We start from the raw sequence: 24,914 nt of genomic DNA on the forward strand, positions 1-24,914 counted from the left end.
GCGTATTTTTTTAGTGGCGCAGTTAGTAAATCAAATGTATAAGTTACGCCCCCTTTAAAGGGAGGTAAGTCCCTGTCTATTTTGACTGGGCTCTTGTCTACCAAAACTAATAGATGCGCTAATCTTGTGTCGCGTTCCAACAGTGAAACCAGTTTATTGCCGGTAGTGCGTGTTGTTTATCTTGAGTTGACGTTTTGGTTGTTTACATTTGTTCTTATGAAGTACATGTACTTTTGCACTGCCTGAGTTTTCACGATATATGATGTTGTAAAGAGGACCGAGTTGCGGATGACGACACGTAGATAGTGTTTGAGAGCTGGTAAGAAGACGTGGGGGGGATTCACTGAGTGGGATTCTGTTGGTATTTCTCAACATCCAGACTAGATCCAGTTTTAGTTTATTCCAGAATGCTTAATAAATGTATTAAGTTACCCAGTATCGGTATCATAAAAAAAGGCCCAGGATGGCGTCAGTATTTTATTATGTCAAGTATCGGTAGATATTAACAAAATTATCCCTTATATTTAGTATTATTGCTATTATGGCGTTCTTTGCCATGTTTTCTGGACCCACGCTTCAACAGAACATTTCTTTTACCATTGTGATCGGTTGCCATATTACAACAGGAACTCAAGCACATATACAGATTTTCTTTTAAAGGAGAAGTAAAGTTTGTTAAGAATAGTTGATATTCATGTTAATGCGAGAAATGCTAGATATACACAAGTATTGAAATATTCTTCTATTCAATTTTTGTATGGAAGTGGCATTATTATGTGTACTACCAAATGGGTTAGTTCAGCTGTCATAAATGTTTTGACTTATAAATGTTTAGATTGAAGCAAAAAAGGGACAGGCATGGGGTGGGCGTGGCACCCCTTCATGTTACCCATTGCAGCTGCATATTGGTACTTCTGCCGTGCCATGCTTGCATGCCAATTGACAAGAAAGGAGTGAGTGAGTTGTATTTATACGGCTCTGAACAATATTCAGGTTATATCACAGCATGTCAGCTTGATGTTGGAGGAAATCCTGAAGTGATGCAGGTCTGAGACATTTACCACCTTGGTGAAACCCATCATGAGCACATGTATGGTGCTGACAAGCCCAGAAACATAATCATAGTTTTTCTGCATGCCAAGAAAATAGGTCATATGAATAGGGAATATGTTTGGCTCTCAAGTTTAAGCTTTATAGCAAGTTGATTCAAGACGTCACACAAAAGTACCAGGCTAACTCATATCATGCATATGTCATTATCTGGCAATCCATGATAACCCTGTAGATGAGAAAAGTAGACATTGTCTCACATTTGTGCAAGTCACTAATTGCATTTAGACCATAGACATGAAATTCATTCCAGGCTGTTTCTCACAATATTTAGTCCTGCACTAGGAAAATGTTTCACCATATTTTCTTTGGTAAATATTAGGGCTGTTACGATTCACTCGTGTATTCGGTGAATTGAACCGTATCCATTCATGAATTGAATCCGTTATTCTTGGCCACTAGAATCAAATATTTATGAATCATGTGCATTTACATACCCTGTACCTAAAAGTGTCCATAAGAACATATTATATGCATAGATTTCTTTAAAGACAACACTCTTATGATATTTGATATAACAGTATTGTGGTCACTGGTCATTGTCTCATTTGAGCAGATACTAGTACCTGCATAAGTGCAGTATATAAATGTATAATATATTAATAACTAACAAATCATTTAAAAAAAATAATGTTCTTATTGTTTCACTGAATATAACATTAACAAATAATTCATCAACTGCTGACTTGTTATTGTATTCGTGAATTATTATTTGTATTTGTTACCCTATTTTGGTGATACAAATCGTATTCACCTCATACTGTATTTGTTGCAGCCCGAATAAATATGCAAAGGGTAAAATGCAAAAATGAACCTGGCAATTGGGTATAAATGCCTTGTCAAAAATTAGCAATACGGCGGATACAAATCTTTTGCAGATTACTAGAGGTGCACGAAAAGGCAGTGGAAAGTTTAGAAATGAAGTGAACTTTATTGGAGGAGTTTGATGGTTGAGATCAGAACTATTTCCTTTTGTGCAAAATTCATAGGATAAGTCACATTTTTTATGTAAATGAATTAAGGGACTGCACATCAACGGTTCTGTGTGTTTTTAATTATGCATGAAATAATTTTCGAGTGTGACGTCACATGATGCAGTCCTCAAATCAAAATGGTAGAGCTCCGCCAAAGAAACCGACAATGCAAGCGCTGCACAGAGTAAACTGGCTTCAGAAATGCTTTTTTATTAGAGGCAAATTGAAGAATCAGCTTGTGTGTTTTTCTTACGGATGAATTACAAAATACCCATTGCCACCTTGATGAGATTAGTGTTTATCAAAGCCTAGATTACAATATGATGCTTTGGTAGTTTGCAGACAGGTTGACAGGTTGATGTCCTGTCCCTTTGACACCAATTTATAAGCATATTAAGCAATGCTAGGCTTGATGCCTGTACAAACCTTCCTTGTGATGTCATGCATCATCTTGTTTTAATTTTTATTAATGTGTAACAATCGGACAGAGATGTATAAGTATGTGTAAAAACTTCCCACTTTTAGAAGAATCTAATTGTGGATAAAACAATGTGTAAATACACCCTTATAGAACACTTTGGAGAAACGTTTTTAAAATAGATGTTTGCATTTTGGTGTTTCATTTGACAGATGCTTCTTTTATTGGTGAGGTGTTTCTATGTCAGACTATGATGTAGGTAATTGGTTTTGTGCATAAATTGCCCTGCAACCTATTCCAATGACACCTACACAGTGTTGTGGCATCAGCTGAAGCAAGATAGTATTACAGCATTATGTACACATCTGCTTATCAGTCAGTGTCAGATGAGGTAAAGTAAACTATGTTGCTGACTGTACAAATTAATTGATTCAACAGATTTACGGCAGGCATTGGTTGCTGAAGACCTATTCTACTCTGTATCTTCATGGGTCTCGACCTGGCTGTGATAGGGGTCATTGTAACTTATGTAATCTAGTTAAGGGTATCTCCTGAAAATGGTTTTAGGTAGTTAACTACATTTTTAGGCCATCTTCTCACATATGGGTTATTGATGTTGCATTATGGGTTATTGATGTTGCATTATGGGTTGTAGTGTTTTAGATTGTCATCCAAAGTACACTTGATTGACAAGCTGGAGAAACTTACTGTTATTATAGTCTTTTCATTTTGATGTTTGGTAGAATAATATGAATTTTGTCAGTAAATATTGTCAGTTATGTAAACCACTTAAATGATATTCCTTACTGCTTTAATTTTGACTTGGCATCTGTTAATTTATTTCAGTGGAGGTACTTCCAAATATGTTTCTATTTTGAATTGAACAGAAAAATCGCTTGCACAACAACAAACTTTAACTATAATAACTTTAAATATTTAAACAGTAATGGATAAAATGCAAAGTATAGTCTCTGATCACTTCAAACATCTGTAGAGATTTTTCGAGACACATTCAGAAGCCGATATTCGGCCCTAAGTCTGCAGTTAATGACAGTAAACATTCCCAAATTCAATTAAACATTTCCCATTTTCTCAGAATTTATTAAAATAAAAACATTAAAACAAATAAAAAGAATTGAAATATATCTTGAATTTTTCCCCCAGTTTGCCTGCCAAAGGCACTTGGTGTGGAATCCTAGATAAGTCTCTGCATCTAAAAAGCAATCATGAAGAGAACGCATTCCTCCTTGATAGAAGAGATGTTGTGTCCCTTGGGCATGCCAGGAACCTATGATTGTGGGTTCAAATCCCGGCTCGCCCTGATTATATTTCTAGGTTTGTCAGCACCATACCCGTGCTCATGTGTTCCACCAAAGTGGTAAATGTCTGAGACCTGCATCACTTCGGGCTTTCCTCCCACATTAAGCTGACACTCCGCAATATAACTGGAATATTGTTAAACCCAACTCACTCATGATAGAAAAGATATTTATCATGATTTACAATGTCATAGGCAAGTTGATTGAAGGTTTTCTAATTTTGATAGAACAAAGGAAAACCTAATATCCAATACCCAGATATGACTATCAATACCCAAACTGAATGATAAGAAGTGAGTATAAACTGAATGGCTACTTTTTTTTTATCTTGAGCCCTGTATGAAGTACAATAAACTACAGTTATAACGAACTCAAATGGACCCCTTATTTTAGTTTCTTATGACCACAGTTCATTTTAAACATATATGCAGCAAATGGCTGGGACCCAAAAGTAGGTTCATTATATCTGTCAGTTGGTTATAAACGAGTTCACCGTATTATGTATCGATACAATTTGCTGATTATAATCTCATTGTATAGGTGACTCATTTCAGCCTTGTTATAGTTTTTTGAATCTTTACCATCTGACCAAAACAAAAAAATTCAAATCCTGAAAATGAAGTAAAGAACATTATTCTTTTCTTTTTATTTAGTTCATCGTACTCATGGTAATCTTTATGAATGTGTGTCTTCAGCATATATCAACTGTATGACCTGTAGGGCTGACTATCAATACAGATCATAGAGGTTGATAATCATTAACTAAATATCGATTAATTATCGATAGATATCAGAGAAGTATCTTTGAGAAAATACACTCAAAAACTTCTGAAAGAAATGAAGATATTTCACTCCACTGGTGAGTGGTGTTACACTTATGCAGGGATTACTTTTTGAACATTTGGAGATATAACAAAAATGGTTACCCTCCATCTTCAGCAATTGACGTTATTGACAATAACAAGTCTGTTTTGGTAAATCTAAACTTTATTTCATCACAATAGTTTATGTAAGATATTATCGATAACACAATTTTCATATCTCGTTTTTTCATATTTCTTCCCATCAACGATAATTCCAATTATCAATCTTTTTTTGCCAACCCTAATTACCTGTTTACTAATGGTTTACATGGTTTTAGTGGCAACATTTCCTTTCTTAGCAAGGTGAGCTCCAGTACCTCTGTATTACTTTTATGATGTACAGGTTTTTGAAAGATTGAAACTGATAGTGTCAATAACTACACTAACAGTTGTCAGATGATGCAGATGTCTAGATGTATCTGTTAGTTATCGAGTGATTGAGATGTGGTAGTGAACATACTTGTATATGTTTTAAACTGCAAACTTAGAGGATGTTCATATTGCATTGCTAAATACTGCAGAAGGTCGGTAGTTTGATCCCTGGCTGCGTCACACCTTAAGAAGATAAAAGGTTGTACTTGTTGTTAACCTGCCTGGCTGAGCGCATTAAAGGGATTAAAACTGGTCGTCTTGGAGTCAATATATTGTGTCTGAGTGGGGTATTCACGTTAAACTGTGGCATGGTATTTCAGTGGGCTAACACGGCTTAAGTCCAGACTACTGCACATGGTACAAGCATTCAAACAAATGCATACATGCACGTTGCAATGTAAGTGCAAAAATCCTTTACATGAAGTTAAACCTCATTTCATTAAATCATGGCAATCGTATTTTGAGTCGTAAGCCTTTGAACTTAGAAGCCACCTTGTAAAGGCCTTGAAAAGGCCTTGAAAAAAGATAACATGCCTTGAACATGTCCTGTTGAAATTAAATGTTTCTGAGCAAATTCCCTTCTCAAAGAAATTACAATAAAATAAATATGCACCTTTCCCTAGTTCCCTTTTATATATGATCTATATATGCTCAGTTCCTGGAACCTATTACTGTTCAAAGAACCCGTGAAGATCCAGGTTAGAATAGGTCTTCAGCAACCCATCCCATAAAGGGATCGGGTGGTCAGACTCACTGACTTGGTTGATGCATGTCATCATATCAGAATTGGATTGATTGATGCTCACGATATCAATCACTGGATTATCTGGTCCAGACTTGATTATTTACAGACTGCTGTCATATAGGTGGCATGTTGCTGAGTGCGGTGTTAAACAACAAACTGTTCAAAGTGGCGCTATGCCAAACTTGCTCCCTTACTAACTCAGAATGTTTTGCTGGGAGCCTTGAATGCTTTCAAAGAAATGCTGTAGAAAGCACTTTTACAAAATATAATATCCCTTATGTGTTTTTTTCTCTATCATTCAGTGTTGAACATTCCCCATTGTTGAGCCCCACCCGTTCACCATGGTGACATACTGTCAGCAGATGGTCATGTTTTCAAGCCTCTATGTGGGCTACATGCTGTTTGTCTATGTGAGGAAGTCCTTCTCCTTCTCCACACCTGCCATCATGGAGGAAGATGTCTTAGAGAAAAGCCAGCTAGGTAAGTTCATCAATGGACACCAGGATTCAGTAATACAGTAATTCCCCAATTCAACATGCTTGTCTCCCCTTGAGGATTCTGGGGATGAATCGGTCCCCAGTGACCATGCTGAGCGTACTAGTCTCCCTGCAGGAGCAGGATAGGTTCTGAACATTACATGTTATCTCCCCATTGGGAATCTTGTGCAGAGTACACTTCTTCTCCCCTGAGAATTGCAGGGACAGGATAAATCCCCACTGACTCTATGCTTTTGGATCGCAGGGCAGAATAGATCCCCAATACCCCATACTTTTCTCCCCAGTGGAGATTCTGGGGTACACTAAGTCCACAGTGACCCTTGCTTATGTCCTCATTGGGATTTCAGAGCTTGTATGTCTCTAATGGCTCCCCTGTGGGAACAACAGAATGGATCACCAATATTCCATGCTAGGCTTGTCTTCCACTGGGAATTCTGGGGAGAGTAGGTCCTGAATAACCCATGCTTGTCTCACTGTTGGGACTTCACCGGAGAAGTACCACATGGATGTCTCACTGTGGGGACTTCACAAGAAGAGTACCCCATGCTTGTCTCACTGTGGGGACTTCAGGGCAGAAGTATCCCATGCTTGTCTCACTGTGGGGACTTCACGGGAGAAGTATGCCATGCTTGTCTCACTGTGGGGATTTCATGGCAGAAGTATGCCATGCTTGTCTCACTGAAGGCTGAAGTACCCCATACAACAAGGTGGATTGTTGATCATGTTATCTAGCACTGGTTTGCATGGCTTATCCCTCCTTGAACAAGTATTTTTTGGTGTTAGAACATGAATCAGAATGTATCCATTTGCCAATTTGAAAATCTAATAACTGAGGTATTTGTCCAGGTTTGATAGTGAGCAGTCAGATGTTTGGCTACATGGTGAGCAAGTTCATCAGCGGCATCATGGTCGACTTCTACAGCCCCACCTTCCTGTTTGCTGCGGGACTGTTCTTCACCGGACTCACTGCCGTCGTATTTACAGGTGAGTACTTGCTGCAGTAGTCAGACCCAGACACAGCTCATATCCTCACAACTTCTGGGATTTCCCCAATAGAACAGGCCCCCTTTCCACAAAATGAATTCCCATCACATAGTTAAGACAGAAACCATTTTCATTTCTTTTTTCTTAGTAGACATTGAAGCAGAAAAAAATATTCCTAAATCCCTAAAATCTAGACAGTCTTGATATTCAAAGAACAAAAAACAAACCCAGATTTTTTACAGAAGATTACTGGGTATCTAAACTATTGATCAGTCTGTTCCAAAACCTTTGAGTCTACTTGCCTAAACTTGGTTTACAGCACATTTTTGTTTAGTGTTATTATATGGACAATCATGAGTGGAGCTAACTAGATCTAACAGAATGGTACTACTAGAATCAATCTTTGGACTTGTAGCTAAAGTGACAGATTGTCATCACGTTCTCACAGCAGGATTGAACTGACTGAATGACTGGCATGACTGATTTCTCATGGTCTAATACTACTGCCTGTTTAAAGTATTTACTACAATTTTTCAAATATGTATTGTCCAGGATTTGTACAGGCTTGAAAAGGCCTTACATGTAAAGGACCCTCTTTTCAAGAGCCTTGATTTTTAGTGTCAACGTTGAAAGGCTTTGAAAATCACCAAAATAGCTTGAAGAACCTTGAATTAGTACAAAATTTGATATGCTTGATTTAAAAGTAGTAATATTTATGGCTTAATTTATTTTATTTCTTGGTTGTGAAAATGTATTTGTTGGAAAAGTTGTGATGTTCATGCTGCTTCTTAGGTCTTACGGGGCGGTCGGGTAGCCTAGTGGTTAAAGCATTCGCTCGTCATGCCGAATACCCGGGTTCGATTCCTGACATGGGCACAATGCGGGAAGCCCATTTCTGGTGTCCCCCGCCATGATATTGCTTACTCACTCACTCACTCGCTCTTAGGTCTTACGACTGATATCTGGTATGCTGGATTTAAAGAAACATATTGACAGTAAGGCTAATAACCCAAACAAAAAAGCCTTGAAAGTGACAGTTGAAAGTCTTGAAAATGCCTTGAATTTAAGTGTCTCATGTTTGTATTGTGTATTGCAGTGTTCAACTCATGGATGATGTTCACAGTCATCTGGTTCCTCAATGGTATAGTACAGGGGACAGGCTGGCCGGCGTGTGCTGTGCTCATTAAACGGGTAGGCTATATTCAGGTGTCGACTGGCAATGGGCAGAAGAATTTGAGATGTTGTCAAAGACCCATTGCTTTCTATTATATTTTAGTTTTTCAAACCTCTTTATCTTTGATATATTTGTAATTGAAATTGATGCATTGTTAAGTATAGTTTTAGAGAGTTTGTTTTTATTTGGCGTTCTCTAATGGAGCTTTTGAAGGCATTATATGTTATAAGAACTAAAGGCTAGTAGGACGGTTTTGTAGCTTTGCACTAGCAAAAGTAGTAAGAACAGAGCAGTACATTGCCATGGTTTCAGAGCTACTGTACACTCAAGGCCTGAACTACATGTCTGACAGTTGAATAAACAGTAAAACATTGTTCAAAAATGTTTTAAAATACTGTGGATATTTTTTCTAAAATAACATATACCAATAACTTTAATGAAAATGGAAAACAACAATAGGGAGAAATAAATTATGCCATAGATTTCTTTTAAATTAAAATAATTATTACTGAGCATGGCAGATGCAGAGACTGATTCCTGTTAGAACGGACATTATTACCATTGCAGTGGTTCTCTCCGGATCAGTTTGGCACGTGGTGGAGCATACTGTCTACGTCCATGAACACTGCTGGCACCATGGGTCCACTGGTGTCAGCAGCCCTTGTTACCTCGCACGGCTGGAGGATAGGAATCATTGCATCAGGTGGGCAGATAGAATCATTGCATCAGGTGGGCAGATGGAATCGTTACATCAGGTGGGCATATAGAATCCTTGCATCAGGTGGGCAGATGGAATCATTGTACAGGTGGGCGGATAAAATTATTGCATCATATAGGCAGATGGAATCAGTGCATCAGGTGGGCAGATGGAATCAGTGCATCAGGTGGGCAGATGAAATCATTGCATCGGGTGGGCAGATGGAATCACTGCATCGGGTGGGCAGATAAGAATCATTGCATCAGGTGGGCAGATGGAATCACTGCATCAGGTGGGCAGATGGAATCACTGCATCAGGTGGGCGGATAAAATTATTGCATCATGTGGGCAGAATCATTGTATCAGGTGGGCAGATGGAATCATTGCATCAGGTGGACAGATGGAATCATTGCATCGGGTGGGCAGATAAGAATCATTGCATCAGGTGGGCAGAATCATTGTATCAGGTGGGCAGATAAGAATTATTGCATCAGGCGGGCAGATAGAATCATTGCATCAGGTGGTCAGATAGAATTATTGCATCCGGTGGGCAGATGGAATCAGTGCATCAGGTGGGCAGATGGAATCCTTGCATCAGGTGGGCAGATGGAATCAGTGCATCAGGTGGGCAGATGGAATCAGTGCATCAGGTGGGCAGATGGAATCATTGCATCAGGTGGGCAGATGGAATCATTGCATCAGGTGGGCAGAATAATTGTATCAGGTTGGCAGATGGAATCATTACATCAGGTAGTCATATAGAATTTATTGCATCAGGTGGGCTGATAGAATTATGGAATCAGGTGGGCAGATAGAATCATTGCATCAGGTGGGCAGATGGAATCATTGCATCAGGTGGGCAGATGGAATTATTGCATCAGGTGGGCAGATGGAATCATTGCATCAGGTGGGCAGATAGAATCATTGCGTCGGGTGGGCAGATAGGAATCATTGCATCAGGTGGGCAGATAGAATCATTGCATCAGGTGGTCAGATAGAATTATTGCATCAGGTGGGCAGAATAATTGTATCAGGTTGGCAGATGGAATCATTACAACAGGTAGTCATATAGAATCATTGCATCAGGTGGGCTGATAGAATTATGGAATCAGGTGGGCAGATAGAATCATTGCATCAGGTGGGCAGATGGAATCATTGCATCAGGTGGGCAGATGGAATTATTGCATCAGGTGGGCAGATGGAATCATTGCATCAGGTGGGCAGATAGAATCATTGCGTCGGGTGGGCAGATAGGAATCATTGCATCAGGCGGGCGGATAGAATAATTGCATCAGGTGGGCAGATAGAGTCATTGCACCGGGGAGGCAGATAGAATATATGCATCAGGTGGGCAGAAAAGGATCATTGCACCGTGGAGGCAGAAGGAATAAATGCATCAGGTGGGCAGATAGAATCATTGCACCGGGTGGGCAGATAGAATAAATGCATCAGGTGGGCAGAAAGGATCATTGCACCGGGGAGGCAGAAGGAATAAATGCATCAGGTGGGCAGAAAGGATCATTGCACCGGGGAGGCAGAAGGAATAAATGCATCAGGTGGGCAGAAAGGATCATTGCACCGGGGAGGCAGAAGGAATAAATGCATCAGGTGGGCAGATAGGATCTTTGCATCGCATGCTGGCTATGTTTTTGCCCCATTGTGTGTTGCAGGGTTGCTGGCAATGTGTTTTCCCCATTGCGTCTTTCATGTTGCAGGTTTGATGGCGATGTGTTTTTCTGGGGTGTGTCTGCTGCTGCTGCAGGACTATCCCCCGGGCAGTGAACCAAGGGCCAGACCCGATGCTCCTAAACTCAAAGATTTCTGTAAGTAACTTTATAGGATAGGGATACATATGCAAACAATTTCACTTGTGCAACATTTAGACAAGACCCATTTGAGTGTCTGCTTATGTCAGCATATGAACTGGCTCATGTTTGGATTTGTAGGGACTAAATTAGGGATGTTAAGGTCATGAGGGCAAGTGAACTGTTTATGTTGGAAAGTAAATTTGCACTTGTCCTGGATCAAATTCAAATCCTTCTGATCCCTATTTCTAATCCATGATCTTTGTCACAATGCATAAATTATTTTCCTTCATGATGGATTTATTTTTCAATTGAATTAATACTTCAGTAGTGCAATGTCAAATCGAAAAAGGTTGATATTGCCAAATATATACTTTGTACTTTCATGAACTGAAAAAAAGCCATGCCCACATGTGAACTACTGTTTCCTGATCAGCTCATAATAGAATGGGCAGGGCTTGTGTTTCATTATTCTGATTTGACATTGTTGTCATTGTGTATTCTCGGTATAAGGAAACTCAGCTCTCTGATGTATGAATGTCAGTACAGGCCGGTCTGCCAATTTGTTTGGATCAATACCAGACAGTTAATGATGAAGATATAGACCAAGAAACTGTCGTCCATATATATATACATGCATGATGTTCATGTAGAGATATGCTTCTTGTAATTGCCAGCATTAGCGCAGCAGAAATCTCGTCTGCCGGTGTTATTCCGCTGTCCGTTGTACGTGATGGTCTGCATCAACTACTGGATTGTCTCCTTCATACGTGGCGGATGTAACGATTGGGGCCAGCTCTATCTCATAGAAGAGAAGGGGCAACCATCATTTATTGGTACAGTTTACATGAACGTAATTTTAGGGAGTGGTGTGACACATGAATCAAGGTTTAAACCTAAGATGACTTGAATGTTGATGCCTTGTCTTGAAAAGGAGACATTTCATTGAAAAGACCATAGCAATCAATGGTTAAGGCCCATAACAATTAGTGTTTAAGGCCATAACATTCAATGGTTAAGACCATGGATTTTACAATTATAAGTAATTTTCCTGTAAATGAAATGAAAATTACATCTATGTCAGAATAAGTACACAAACATAAATAAATAGGCAAACTCTGAGGAAACTTGGATAGTTTTTTAACCTATATTTGCTGCAGATGCCACATTCAATATAAACGATTGCTAGGCTTCAAATAAATTTATGAAACTCAAACTTATCATGCTTTGATGAGAGAAGATGCCATCTTGTGATTAAATATTTTAAGTGACTATAGTTATCAACATTACATACAGTAAAATCCCAGGGATCATCAATACCATGTCGAATTATCCTTAGTTTCGAGAGAAGTGGACTTCCTTTCTTGGACATGCACATGTTTTACAAGGTTTCACTGAAAAACATATATGGTGTTTTCATTGTCTTACAGGAAGTGCTTTCACAAGCAGCCAGGAAGTTGGTGGAATTGTGGGATCTGTACTGGCAGGCTACATATCGGATTATTTGGTTTATAAGGTTAGTATGAGATACCATGTTGGATTGTGAGATGTGAGATGGGGTTTAACATCTTGTTCAGGATGATTGCAGCAAACTGACTAAGCCTACCAGGCCTTGTTTTATCCATACCGGGTAACAACAAATACCATCTTTTAACGTCTTTTTGTATGATGAGGCAAGGGATCAAACCACCAACTTTCCACTCTCCGGGCAGACACAATTGTATTCCAAACCTTCTCAGACTTGTTGTAGATGTCATAGACAACTACTTTGTTTCAGTGCTTGAGTGAATTTACTCAGACTGATGCTACTCTTTATTACAGAAAGGATGGCAGGTGAATCCACGTCTCAAGGTGGTGTTGTGGTTTACTTGGATGACAGCTGTGTGTATCTACCTTTTGCTGTACTACGTTCAGGCGGACTCGCCTAAAGTAAGTCAAATGACATGATAGTAGTAGATGTGCTATGTTCAATAGGACCTACCTAAAGTAAGTCTAGTTGTCAGGATAGTAGTACTAGTGCTGTGTTCAGGACTCACCTGAAGTATGTCAAGTTGTCAGGGTAGTAGTACATGTGCTGTGTTCAGGATTCACCTGAAGTATGTCAAGTTGTCAGGGTAGTAGTACATGTGGTATGTTCAGGACTTACCTAAAGTAAGTCGTGAGGGTAGTAGTACATGTGGTATGTTCAGGACTTACCTAAAGTAAGTTTAGTTGTCAGGGTATTAGAACATGTGGTATGTTCAGGACTTACCTAAAGTAGGTCAAGTTGTCAGGGTAGTAGTACATGTACTGTGTTCAGGAGGACTCACCGAAAGTAAGTCAAGTTGTCATATCTGACGACACTGTTATCTTCAGTAGGTTAATAACACTCGACCTTCACATAAGAGGCTGTCCATTTTCCATAAATATACAGATAGAAAAAATAAGCAAATACATAATTCATGAAGCCTCAGGTATGGGAACATCCCAACTATCAACAGTGCAAACATACCACTGCACTCAGTGTGACTAAACACAGCAGTGAAACTCACATGCACATGGAAATCATGTATCAAAGATGTGGTGCAGGTAATCATAGAGACAATGCATGTGTCATTGTGGTATCATGACTGGCAAACAGCCCAAAACAACCGTTGAGAAAGAAGGCTCATCACTTTACGGGATTGCTTTAAATCCTCTTCACAAGTTACCCTGTGTTTAGAGCATAAGATTTGGCGAACGTATGGTCTGTAATTGGCTGGTCTCAAAAGTCGTTTTCCTGTGGCAGAAATCAGAATGACAAATCTTTACGTTTAGAGTGGGTATGGTGGTATGGCATCCGATGGTGTGGAGTGGGATCACGTTTGACATCAAGACTGACCTCATTTGCCTTGATAGCAGGGTCACTGGTATTCTTTACCATGAGTGAGTGTTGAGGTCAGTAGTGGCATTGTTTGCGCCCATGGCGGGGCGACTGTTTGAGTTTCAACAGGACAACATCCATCCTCACAGTGCTAAAGTCTCCATGGATATGCTGCTGCCCTGGCCTGCCAGATGTTCCGACTTGAAACCCATTGCACATCTTTGGGATGTTCTTAATCATCATGTCAAGGACATTATTAGCTCTTCAGGAATCTCATACAGAGCAATATAAATGCCTAGGCAGTTGTCCAGAGTCTTCGGGGTCACACACGTTACTAACATTCAGTATTGTGACACCTCGTTATTGTTGTGGTCAATGTAGTTCTCCTTGGTGGTAAACTGAGTTTTTCTTCGAATTCATGAGCTCCCTTAATTCTTTCCTTCCATGTAGACTCCATGTAATAAGACATTTCATGTAAAATCAAAGGTAATAACACTGTTTGAAAAAATTGACAATGCATGTATTTCCTATCCAATTACCCATATGTCCAAAATTATCACCAAAAATTCTAGCCACTTCAGTTGGCTAGATAATATATACATCCTAGATCTATCCCTGCATCTATCATAGCAGTCTGTAAGTAAGGGATCTCAGACCTCAGACTTGGTCTTGGTGGAAGTAGTAAGACTTGAGGTGGAAAGAGAAAAATCAGACCAAGTGTCCCCTGAGGTCTTTCAACTCTCACCAAGACTGAATTTGAGGTCGTGAACTGACTTACAAAACTCTTTTTAGTTTGATACTCGCATTAATCAAATATGTTGTACCTGTACCCTTGCTTAAAATTGCCTCGATTAACCACCATTAATATGATAGCATGTGCAGCAACCGGTGGGCGACATTCGATGAAACAAACCATGTGTTCAGTGAACAATTACTTCATCACCTGCCCTGGTGACTCATTGGGAAACATTTAATTTCAATACTAAACATGACACATGCAGTGGCAGGTTCACTTTCATGGAATTTTCATGTGAAAAAAGTAAGACCTCTCTGTGTATATTCTCAATTGCTCCTGGCTTTCAACAGGATTGAGTCTAAACACTTGCTTAAAGGAGAAAATCTCATAAAGAAAAAGGGGATGACATCACGGGAAGTTTTATACTTATCCACTCATCTGGAGCTCAGTCTAGTAAAACAAGTAGCTCAACTAATAAGTGAACACAATAGCATTGATGTCAACCACTGGATTGTCTGGTCCAGACTCAGTTATTTACAGACCGCCGTCTGGAATATTGCCTAGTGTGGCATTAAACAACAACAGATCAACTGAAAATGGTGTTCAGTCATGTTCAGACTAGGCTTGTAGACTCCAGAGTGTTTGGCACAGACAGACATATGCTTTAAGAGATATTGTATGAATGAATTACTGAGTTGAATTGTTTGATAGGCATTACCAAGAAGTTGACAGATGACAAAGTAGAGATAAGCCTTGCTTGACAATGGTATAAGGATCTAAACCGAAACATCACCTTTACAGTAAATAATGAAGTTGTTTTCCCTAAATTATCTCTACTTTGAATTGCTGAATTGTTTATTTTGCTGAAATTGCTTTGCAGTTTTGGGTGAGTGCCCTAGGGTTTGGTATTGGCTTTGGACTGTATGGCGCCACAGCCATGTTTGGAGTCACATCCATGGAAACAGCTCCATCTCGCATGGAGGGAACAGCTCATTCTATTGCAGCCCTTGCTTCTAACCGTGAGTAACTCTCTTTCAGCCTTCAAAATTCACACCAGTCTGATAGCCCATAACTACTGAATTGTGCTGAGGGCAAGTAAAAATCCAGTGCTGTTTTTCCCCATTGACTAGTAGTATATGAGTTCTCAATGCTTTATGGGTACAATGTGTGAAGCCCATTTCTGGTGTCCCCTGCCGTGATATTGCTGGAATATTGCTAAAAGCGGCGTAAAACGATACTCACTCACTCACTAAATGCTTTAATTTTGCTACAACATTTTTGTCTTGTTCAAGGACCAGCTACAACTCTGAGGTATATTCAAATAAACTTATACTCATCCTCAAAACTAGTCTTAAAAAAATGAATTTCTAAGGCTGCTGTTTGTATTTAAGGATTCACAAACTGTACAAATAATGAATCTGGCAAGGTAGAAATAGTCATTAAGTTGTTTATTGCCAGAGACACTTGTGCTTCTGATCAGCATTTTTTTGCACATTTTTTTCAAACATAGAGCAAAACAGTTCAATACGTTGTTGACTTATAAGGTCTGATTGATCAAAAATGTGTCTTTTTATTAATGACTTTAATGATACTGCTATGAAGTAAGTGCCCATTGTGAGGTGCCTTTTGTGTGACATTGCTCATAGAAGTCATCATGCCCAAAAGTGAAGCTTTTAGCTACCTTTAACTATGTTTCACAGTGGCTCATTTGTGTAAAACACTGCAGTTAGCTGTACAGAGTTGCTTCCCTTTGTTCGGCCCGGCTCCTGCTTATAATCCTTGGTTTGTCAGCACCATACCCGTGCTCATAGTGGTAAACATCCAAGTCATGCATCACTTTTGGCTTACTCCCACACAAAGCTGATACAACAACAATACTGTTAATCCCAGCTAATTCACTCATTCATTTGACCGCCTCTGTGTAGGTCGGGGGATCACTCCCCGACAATGTCATATCAAAAGATGTTACAAGATGGTACTTGGTGTTATCCTGCCTGGTGCTCAGCATTAAGGGAATAAAACAAGGATAGGTTCGGCACCGAGGTAGGATACTGTGTCTGAGTGGGGTATTCATGTTAAAACTGCACCATGGTATCTCAATGGGCTAAAAAACCATAATCAGTCCGGGTATTACAAGCAGCCACACATGCATGCATGTTGCTGTATAAGTGTAATAATATTGAATGCGACTTTACCTCATTTCACTTCACCTCTCCATTGTTTCTGTTGCAGTGGGTATTGTAGCATCAGGCCTTCCTCTCAGTCTGATTGCAAGGTTCTACAACTGGCATGCATCGTTCATCGTCCTTGGTTATCTATCCATGGGGTCAGCATTGCTTGCCTACTTCAGTCAGTGGCCATTCAGTCCGCCATCAGAACAGGAAGAAGTTGATAATGCCGAGGAGAAGAAAACAAACTGAAGTGATGTCATCGTTGTTTTATTACACATCTCAGTCAGAATATCATTCAGCATATTTTACATTCAGATGTTAATTATCCAGATAAATGAATAGTGAATGTGTTTACATCTAAACAGAAACAGTTCTTGAATCGGATTGAAAAGACAAGATGGGCAGTTAAGTAATCAAGTTTTTCAAATAAAAGCTAAAACAAATGTTGATCCTAGCTAGGCTCCAATCTCATCATTGTTTTGACATGCTCATTGAGACAAACACAATATTTACCATTACTTCAGCTTGAAATTCTATATATTCCATGAAATCGTGATTCTTTGGATTCCTGATGATGTCTGTCATCCATTGCAAAAAACTTCACTATGGAATCATTGTTTTGTGTGTGAGACCTTGTCAGCTACCCAAGCTCATTATCAGTTTACAGTATTAAAGCAGTGTTTTAATTTCAGATATTTTCCAGCCAGACTGGAGGACTGGCAAGAATTCATAATAAAAGTTGCCAGTCCAGACTTTTTTGGTAACTGTGACAATGTTCCATACATTCCATGTTGCCATACCAAAGTCAGTCTCATTAAAATCAGATCTTAGTTCTCGCTTCCGCTAAACAAAGATCTGAGGACATCCCATTATGAGTCACGTCAGAACGACCTTTCATCCGACCAATCAAAGCGTCGCTTACCAGATCATGAAAGTGACAGTCGGATTGTGTTTTCTAATCATCGAAAATATTAACACGGGGTATTCCAAATGAAATTTATGGCCCGTACGACTGATTCCATCAAAATTATCATCTTTCTCTCGCTTCCGTGGGAACACTGCCATACAATCTCAACCATACATTAGATATTCCAGACTTCCGTTTGTTCACTTTCCAAAGTTTTAATAGAGAACTGTGTCAACATATCTTTTAAGCGTAGTCTGAAATGGAAGTCGCCAGGTTGAAACAAGTGCCGTAAAAGCTCAAGAAAGCTGCTTTCTAATTGGCTTATGTTGACTTCTTTTTGATCATTTCAGTGGTGGGCCAAAGTTTGCAAAAGGTCGTTCTGATGTGACCCCTAATGGGACGTCCCCAGATCTTTGTTTGACGGCAGCGAGAATTTAGATCTGATTTAATGAGATTCTACCAAAGTTTAAGAGAAAGTTTTTCTCCATGGATGTTTTGATTTGATGCAGAATACTAGTACAAATTGAACCATTCAGCAATGAATTTTGTAACCCAAGTTGATGACACTGTCAGTTATAGTCAGTTGATCATGCATCATTCATCCACATGGAATAATTATTGGCAGTTTTCTGCGCTCCATTAATATTGTGTCATTATCTATATACCTCTCACGATGTAAGTTCACACCTGTATTTTTTTAACTAAGTTTACAACAAAAAATCAGCCTGAATATCTGACATGCATGTTTATGTTCTCGACTATATTGAAATGTGGAGCAAAGCATTTCGTTTTTGCATTTTATATCCAATTTCAAGATGTCCAATATATGATTGCTTTATTAATGATATTAATTATATAAGTTATAAATAAGAACGACATATTTGTAATGTTTCACACCCATCAATGAGCATCCATAAGCATGGGTTTACTTACTAACGGTCTCACTGTAACTTTAGAGCTATTATGTTGACCTCTCAACCTAAAAATTCATACGATTGGACCCACAACTGGTTTCATTCATATAGGAAAGGATGTGAAGAAAAGAGAAAAGCGGACAAACAACAGATGGTAACTTGAGGGAAGTACGGGTTAGCGAGGAGTGAATGTTATGCAGAAGATAGTGTAGAGATATAGATTAATATCTGAAGGATCTTTTATATAATCATCTTCATTGATCTAGTCATTTTACAGCGTTATTACCATTCATATCTCCTTTAGGACCTCTGATAGCCTTGTCATACATGTCCTTAAGTTTTTTCACCTTAAGTCCTTGTATCTTGAACTTAATTGTCTTCATACATGATGTCGTTAAATCGTCAAGTCTTCATGTGGTATATGTCCTTAAACCGTGTTATATTATCCTTAAGTCTTTATATATGTAATGTTAACGTCCTTAAGTCTGTATCATTATGTAAGATATCCCCCTCCCCCATGTCCTTAAACCTCATAAAGTCCTTATTATTTATGCTTAAGTCTAGATATGTCCCTTTCTCCTTATACTGTATTGTCTTCATTTATTTCATTACTCACTAATGTGATGTTATGTTCATATTTTTTTATTTCTGACGGCTGTCTGAAGAACTTCCTTATTCAACAATGTTATGCCTGAAAGTTATTTTCAAAATGACAAGGTCAGCAATTTTTTTTCTGTTGGCAGAAGTCCCATCATAAACGGGGACAGAAGTTCATTAAGGCAAGGAAAGATAACTCTTTTAGAACTTATATTAAAACCTGAAATTACTTATTTAACTGAATTTCTTTTCACAAGGCAAGTTTTCAATGACCCACACAATGATGAACCATATGTTTAAACTTTTCACAGCCTTTGGTATGCAAACCCATATGCTTTCATGTAACATGGAGAGGCAGATCTTATGTTTCCTGATGTGTGTACATTCATCATGTGTATTGGCGTCAAGTTAAGGATATTTGAAGGAAAATGATCTTTGGAGGGAGGAGGTTGTTTACACCTTGGTAAGAATGAACCTTTAGGATGTTAAATCTCCAGGAAAAGGAATCTAGCTTTGTCCATAGGTCTCTGAATAACAAGGACTCTTTCCTGTATAAGACAAGATTCTCTCAAACTCTGTCTTAAACTCAGATAGTTCTGTTATCTTTATTTTTGTACACATTTCAAGACTACCTCTAGCCCCATCAGGCCAAGAACAGCATTGAAACATTGTGTCTAAAATAGAAACATTGAAATCTACAATTGTTTATCTTTATGATTTGAATAACTGCTAAAACTGATCGTGCTTAAGCTTATGCTAAGTCATTTCCCATGTGTCCGAACAGATTGCATAAAACCTATAATTGTTAATCTTTGTTGAGTACGAGTCCAGTAGAAAAGATGATTCACAAAGCAATTGTATTTTCTTCAATAAATGTTCTCCCAATCCTTTCAGTATAATTTTAGAGGACAAGTAAAATGTCAGAATAAGTGAATTTCTAAGTCCCCCATGTACTCGTCCTCTGCCAAGTAGAAATGTGGGATCTGTTACACCCCCACTGCCCTTGTTAAGAACCCAACCCATAACACTTTACACCAATGTCTTGATCTATAGGTTAAGATGGTAGTTCTCATCAGAAAGTTTAGTCTCTCTTTCTTATTTTCATATCATCAGGGGGCACTGATGATGAAGTCATCCAAGTTGCCGCAGTTCACTGTGCAGAGATATGTGCCAGAAACCTGGGAACATGGCTTCAAATCCCGTTTGCCAAGATTATATTTCTAGGTTTGTCAGCACCATACTGTCTGAGACCTGCATCTTTTCAAGCTTGCCTCCCACATCAAGCTGACATGCCATGATATAACTGAAATACTGTTAAAAAAGGCACTCACTCACTTACTCATGTGTATATCCTACTGATATGGGGAAACTCGTTTCAGAATTAATAACTCCCACACTTTGGCTCTGCAAAAAGAAAAAGAAAATGATTAAAAAGCAGCAGTATGACACACACTCATGCAAATATTAATGTATAACCATGATCAAGACGATTAGTTTCACAAAGAAGGTGGCAAAATATTTCATTGATCCATTTTTTCATTTTAAATAGCATTGAATATGTATTACACTTATATCCATTCATGCATTAACTTGTTAGCATCAATGGAACAATGTATATTTCAAGGACAAAATGTCACCATTCCAGCTGAAAAAGCTGATGGTGATCTCTGATTCTGTCCCTGCATGTGGTATAGAGGGTTGGCATGTTGTGATGAAGCTATAGGGCACCTGTTATGCACATGTTTTTGTATGTGTGCACACCTGTTTCATCATCAGATTTACATTCATCACCTGAGCCTCAAAAGTTCAAAATCAAAATACTTTTCAAATGATATAATGATACAATTGGACATTGGAAAAGAAGGAACAAGACCTTGACTCTTTTAATGAAATATTCTTTTTTGAAATGCAGTTTTCCCATTGAAGCAAAATGTTAAATAATTTTCTTTCGTTCAAAATATTTATGAGGTCGTGTTAAACAAAATAACAATGATTTTTTTGTCAGGTTGTGTTTACAGTTGTTCTAACTGAAAATGAGTTTATCATAGCTTGGGTGTTGGATGAGTGACTGTTACTTTTCGCTGAATCAGCAATTTTGAATATTTTCATGCTGACTTTGATTGATCACTAATTATTATGACTACTGTTTATATGTCTTCGTGTTATCAATATTGGTGCATTCATTTATGTCCATGTTCTGTTTCTTTGTCCAATTTTGTTTTAGATATTGAAATGAAGTACACACAAGAGTCAATCATGTGTTATACCTATAGTACATTTTCAGGGGGTAAACATTTGTCAAATACTTTTAGTAGGATAATATTAATCATCATGTTTGGACAGACATTGTGTTTGTAAAGGTTTCATTGTTTTGTCAAATGATCCTTTTCTATCTGATTGGATTTGCATCACATGCTCTCATGCCTGGTTTTTATTTTTGTTTATATTGTTTGCTTCTGTTATTAATGGCGAATGTTTTCAATATCATTCTTATCACTCGATTGCTCAAAAGTAATCTTTTCTCTTTTGTTGATTTGTTGTGTACAGAATGATTTTCTGTTGAAAAGATAGGATTTATTGAAAAAATAAAGTCACAACTTGATCAAAGATAACGTTTCCTGAATACTAATCATTGGTTAATTTGTATTTATTCTTTTTGAGAAAAGAGAGAAATTGAAAGATGCACATGTGTATAGATGTTGTGAATTACATACATACATCTGTCATCTGTATTTTGTGTATCTCCCCCCAGCTGTAGATTTGTAATAGTTCTGTATGCTACGAGTCATTATTATTAGTTATGTATGTTTTTGTTCTTTCTCTCATGACGTGTATACACTAATACTGATGAATTTATTCATCATATTGTTGGAAGTTCACCAATGAACATGTAGTTCCTCTTTGTTCAACAAAATAGGGGGATATTGTTCTTAGAATAGTTTAAACAGATAGTCAATGCAGTATTCAGCAGTACTTTATAGCCATAAGTCAAGATAGTATCATGTTTAATGTTGACACTGGCTGGTCAGGTAAACACAGAGGGACATGGCTCTTGTTGTTAAGTTGTCATCCATCCTCTGTCATTCAGGGCAATACATCCACTTCTTCAGCCATATATATCCTGGAGGGCACACAGTTGACTGTGAAATACTGTTCAAATAAGTTGGCTATGAAACATTCATAGTATTGGAGGAGAGAAGTGGATATATACATTGCCCTGACCGACAGGATGGATGGCTCTCTTCTAGATTTTAGATAAAACAGTGATGTTACCATGGTTACTGGGTTGGGTTGTGGGTTGGATGTAGCTTGTATGTGAATATGTGTGATTTACACAATATGGTGCTGTGTTCAAAAATATTTATTGATCATGCTCATCCATTTGATCAGATATTTATCACTTATAAAGGGCTGTACTGTTCTCACTATTTGCTCTGAAGCTTTTTTGGATAAAGGCTTCTAAATATGTTCACTTTCTATCAACTGAAGGAAATAAAAGGGTTCTTATACAAAATTAAACAGTTGAAGGCTTTTTGTGTTGGTGAATATGTAATGTTGGGTCTAGGTTGTTGAATGTTTGATATTGATGCAAGTTAATATTTGTGTGGGTTGTTATGTTGCATAAATAAACTGAAGACCCATAAATAAATAGGAAGTGAGCAGCACAGTATTTTATTTCAACCACGAATGGATAATATATCTATTAATAGATTTGTGGTTCAACTTAAACAAGGTCTTTTTCTAAAGCAAGCTGGGGGGAAATGTTGAAGCTAGAATTAGCTGTTACTGGAAGTACGGAGTGAAGTTCATGTTCTGGATTTGTGATGGAACTTGGCCTTGATCAAACAAAATTTATGCCACAGTCAGCAATATTGCAGCTAAGTCTAAGTGGACTGTAATATTCCTGTATGGACCAGGAAAGGTAGCACACACAGAGGGGGGTTCATGGGGACCAAAGATCCAATTTGGAAGTCTTGACCTCAAATGGCGTGAGCCTCAAAATTGAAATACACCCTTATAAGAAAACTCTGAACGAGTGACTGAAAACATGAGGAACACAGGGTCAGGATGACACACAATCACAGTCAAGACACGGACCTGACTAACCAATCTCCATTTGAATCAACTCCTTCAAGAAGAATAGGATACAGAGGACCAATTCCATTCCAGAATCTTCACTTTGTGATAATGGTGATTCAGTGCAGTTGTTTTATGAACTGCTTACCAAGAAGACTACCTTTCATGTCGACACCAATGGGTGCCAACATTTTGTATTTTTCTTGAAGCAGTCATAATATCCTTTCCAAAAGGGTTACCATATTCGACGTAATAAGCGCCCACGGCGATATTTGCTGATGTATTGGCTAGTGAACAATCCCAATTAGATCCCCATCCAATTGATAAATGTACACAAGACTAATTTATTCGCGTATAAGATGCACTTGTGTGTTATATGCACCCTTAATAATGAGCGATTTAATTCTGGAATAATTTATCTGTCATATATAAACATTTCAGGTTGTCAGCATAAAACACAAAATTTATCTCTTAACTTTTTTTCACCAAAATAATATTCTAATAAGAGCCCCCTATTTCTAATTTTGAGAGTGCCCTGGGCGCTTATTACGTTGAATATGGCATTTGTTCTAATGGCAACTGTATCTGAGAACAGGATCCAGTTTTACTTCCTCGCTATTTAGTGAGAATAGTTGCAACATTGCTGATGTGACATGACAACTTAACTCACTCAATATTATCATCTGAGTGTTTGATGGTAAGTCACACTGGCCTTTTCTTGTTTGTTCAACGCCACATTCGGCAATATTCCAGCTGTATGACAGCAGTCTGTAAATAATTGAGTCTGGACCAGATAATCCAGTAATTGATGTGAGCAACAATGCACAGTCAGGGACCACACTCAACCATCCTGACCACCCGATACATCAAGTCGCCTCTTAAGACCAGCGTAGGTTGCTGAATACCCAAGGGGCCAGACTTCCAAGAAGTAGCTGTGACATGGAATGTAAGACACCCTATTAATACTAACTTTTACAGTTTATGGTATGTCTTGTAACAACATATGTCCTAGTCACAGAAACAGTGTTCAACAGGTGAGTGTTAATTACCCAGCTTGGGCTATGTACCAATTTAGCAATGTTTTCCTTGTAAACCTAAGACACATTATTTCTTACTGGAAATGTTTAACACAGAGGGAAAACACAGGATTTTTAAAGTTCATGCTATGGTGATGGTGCAGGCTTTTGCGAAAAGGGGATCAGCTCCTATTAACCATTGCAGTCATATCCATGATCTGGATGTTGTTACATTTCACTTCAGGCAATTCCTGTAGGACAGTTTTAATGTAAGAAATTTTGATCAGTTTTACTAACTATTGCTGAATTGTCAAGTTTGTTCTAAACTGGTCTTATGTAACCAACAGATCATCAATTTAGTACCAACGGGTTCTGTACAACATTATTTATCCCATGTAAAAGCTTGAATGGTCAAAATATTGAAGCAATTTGAAGACTATCTCTTCATCCAATTGTATTTCTACAAATGATGAATAAAGTGCTTTATTTATTGTATACTATAGTTTGTCCATTAATGTAGAACCTTGGAGTGTATCATTAATCAAACTATGATGTATGTATTGCAATTGTTTGCTGTACGACTGCTATATTAATAGGAATTAAAAACATAAATATTGTATCAGATTATATTGTCTGGGATATGTTATTCACTGCTACAATAATATGATTATCAAGCCTTTAAGTTTGTTTAACGCT

At 38.2% G+C, this 24,914-nt stretch overlaps 1 protein-coding gene across 1 annotated transcript; it reads left to right on the forward strand.

Moving 5' to 3' along the window:
* Positions 1-150: 150 nt before the first annotated feature.
* LOC139462458 (glucose-6-phosphate exchanger SLC37A4-like) lies at positions 151-24,723 on the forward strand. The gene is made up of 11 exons (XM_071244192.1): positions 151-319; positions 6,104-6,281; positions 7,145-7,282; positions 8,379-8,473; positions 9,024-9,159; positions 10,869-10,976; positions 11,636-11,794; positions 12,389-12,474; positions 12,780-12,887; positions 15,417-15,555; positions 16,769-24,723. The coding sequence occupies exons 2-11, from the start codon at positions 6,143-6,145 to the stop codon at positions 16,954-16,956; spliced, it is 1,296 nt and encodes a 431-aa protein (XP_071100293.1). The 5' UTR covers positions 151-319; positions 6,104-6,142; the 3' UTR covers positions 16,957-24,723.
* The last annotated feature ends 191 nt before the right edge of the window (positions 24,724-24,914 follow it).

This window comes from Haliotis cracherodii, unplaced genomic scaffold (assembly GCF_022045235.1).
Source record: "Haliotis cracherodii isolate W230 unplaced genomic scaffold, xgHalCrac1.p SCAF_15, whole genome shotgun sequence".
Taxonomy (NCBI): Eukaryota; Metazoa; Mollusca; class Gastropoda; order Lepetellida; family Haliotidae; genus Haliotis; species Haliotis cracherodii.

What these genes read in the sequence shown, in the direction of transcription:
- LOC139462458 (XM_071244192.1), top strand. Translation starts at nt 6,143, where the DNA reads ATGGTGACATACTGTCAGCAGATGGTCATGTTTTCAAGCCTCTATGTG. An exon ending in CACTGCCGTCGTATTTACAG is followed by an intron (nt 7,283 to 8,378) that starts GTGAGTACTTGC and finishes TGTGTATTGCAG; the next exon opens with TGTTCAACTCATGGATGATG. An exon ending in CGGATTATTTGGTTTATAAG is followed by an intron (nt 12,475 to 12,779) that starts GTTAGTATGAGA and finishes TCTTTATTACAG; the next exon opens with AAAGGATGGCAGGTGAATCC.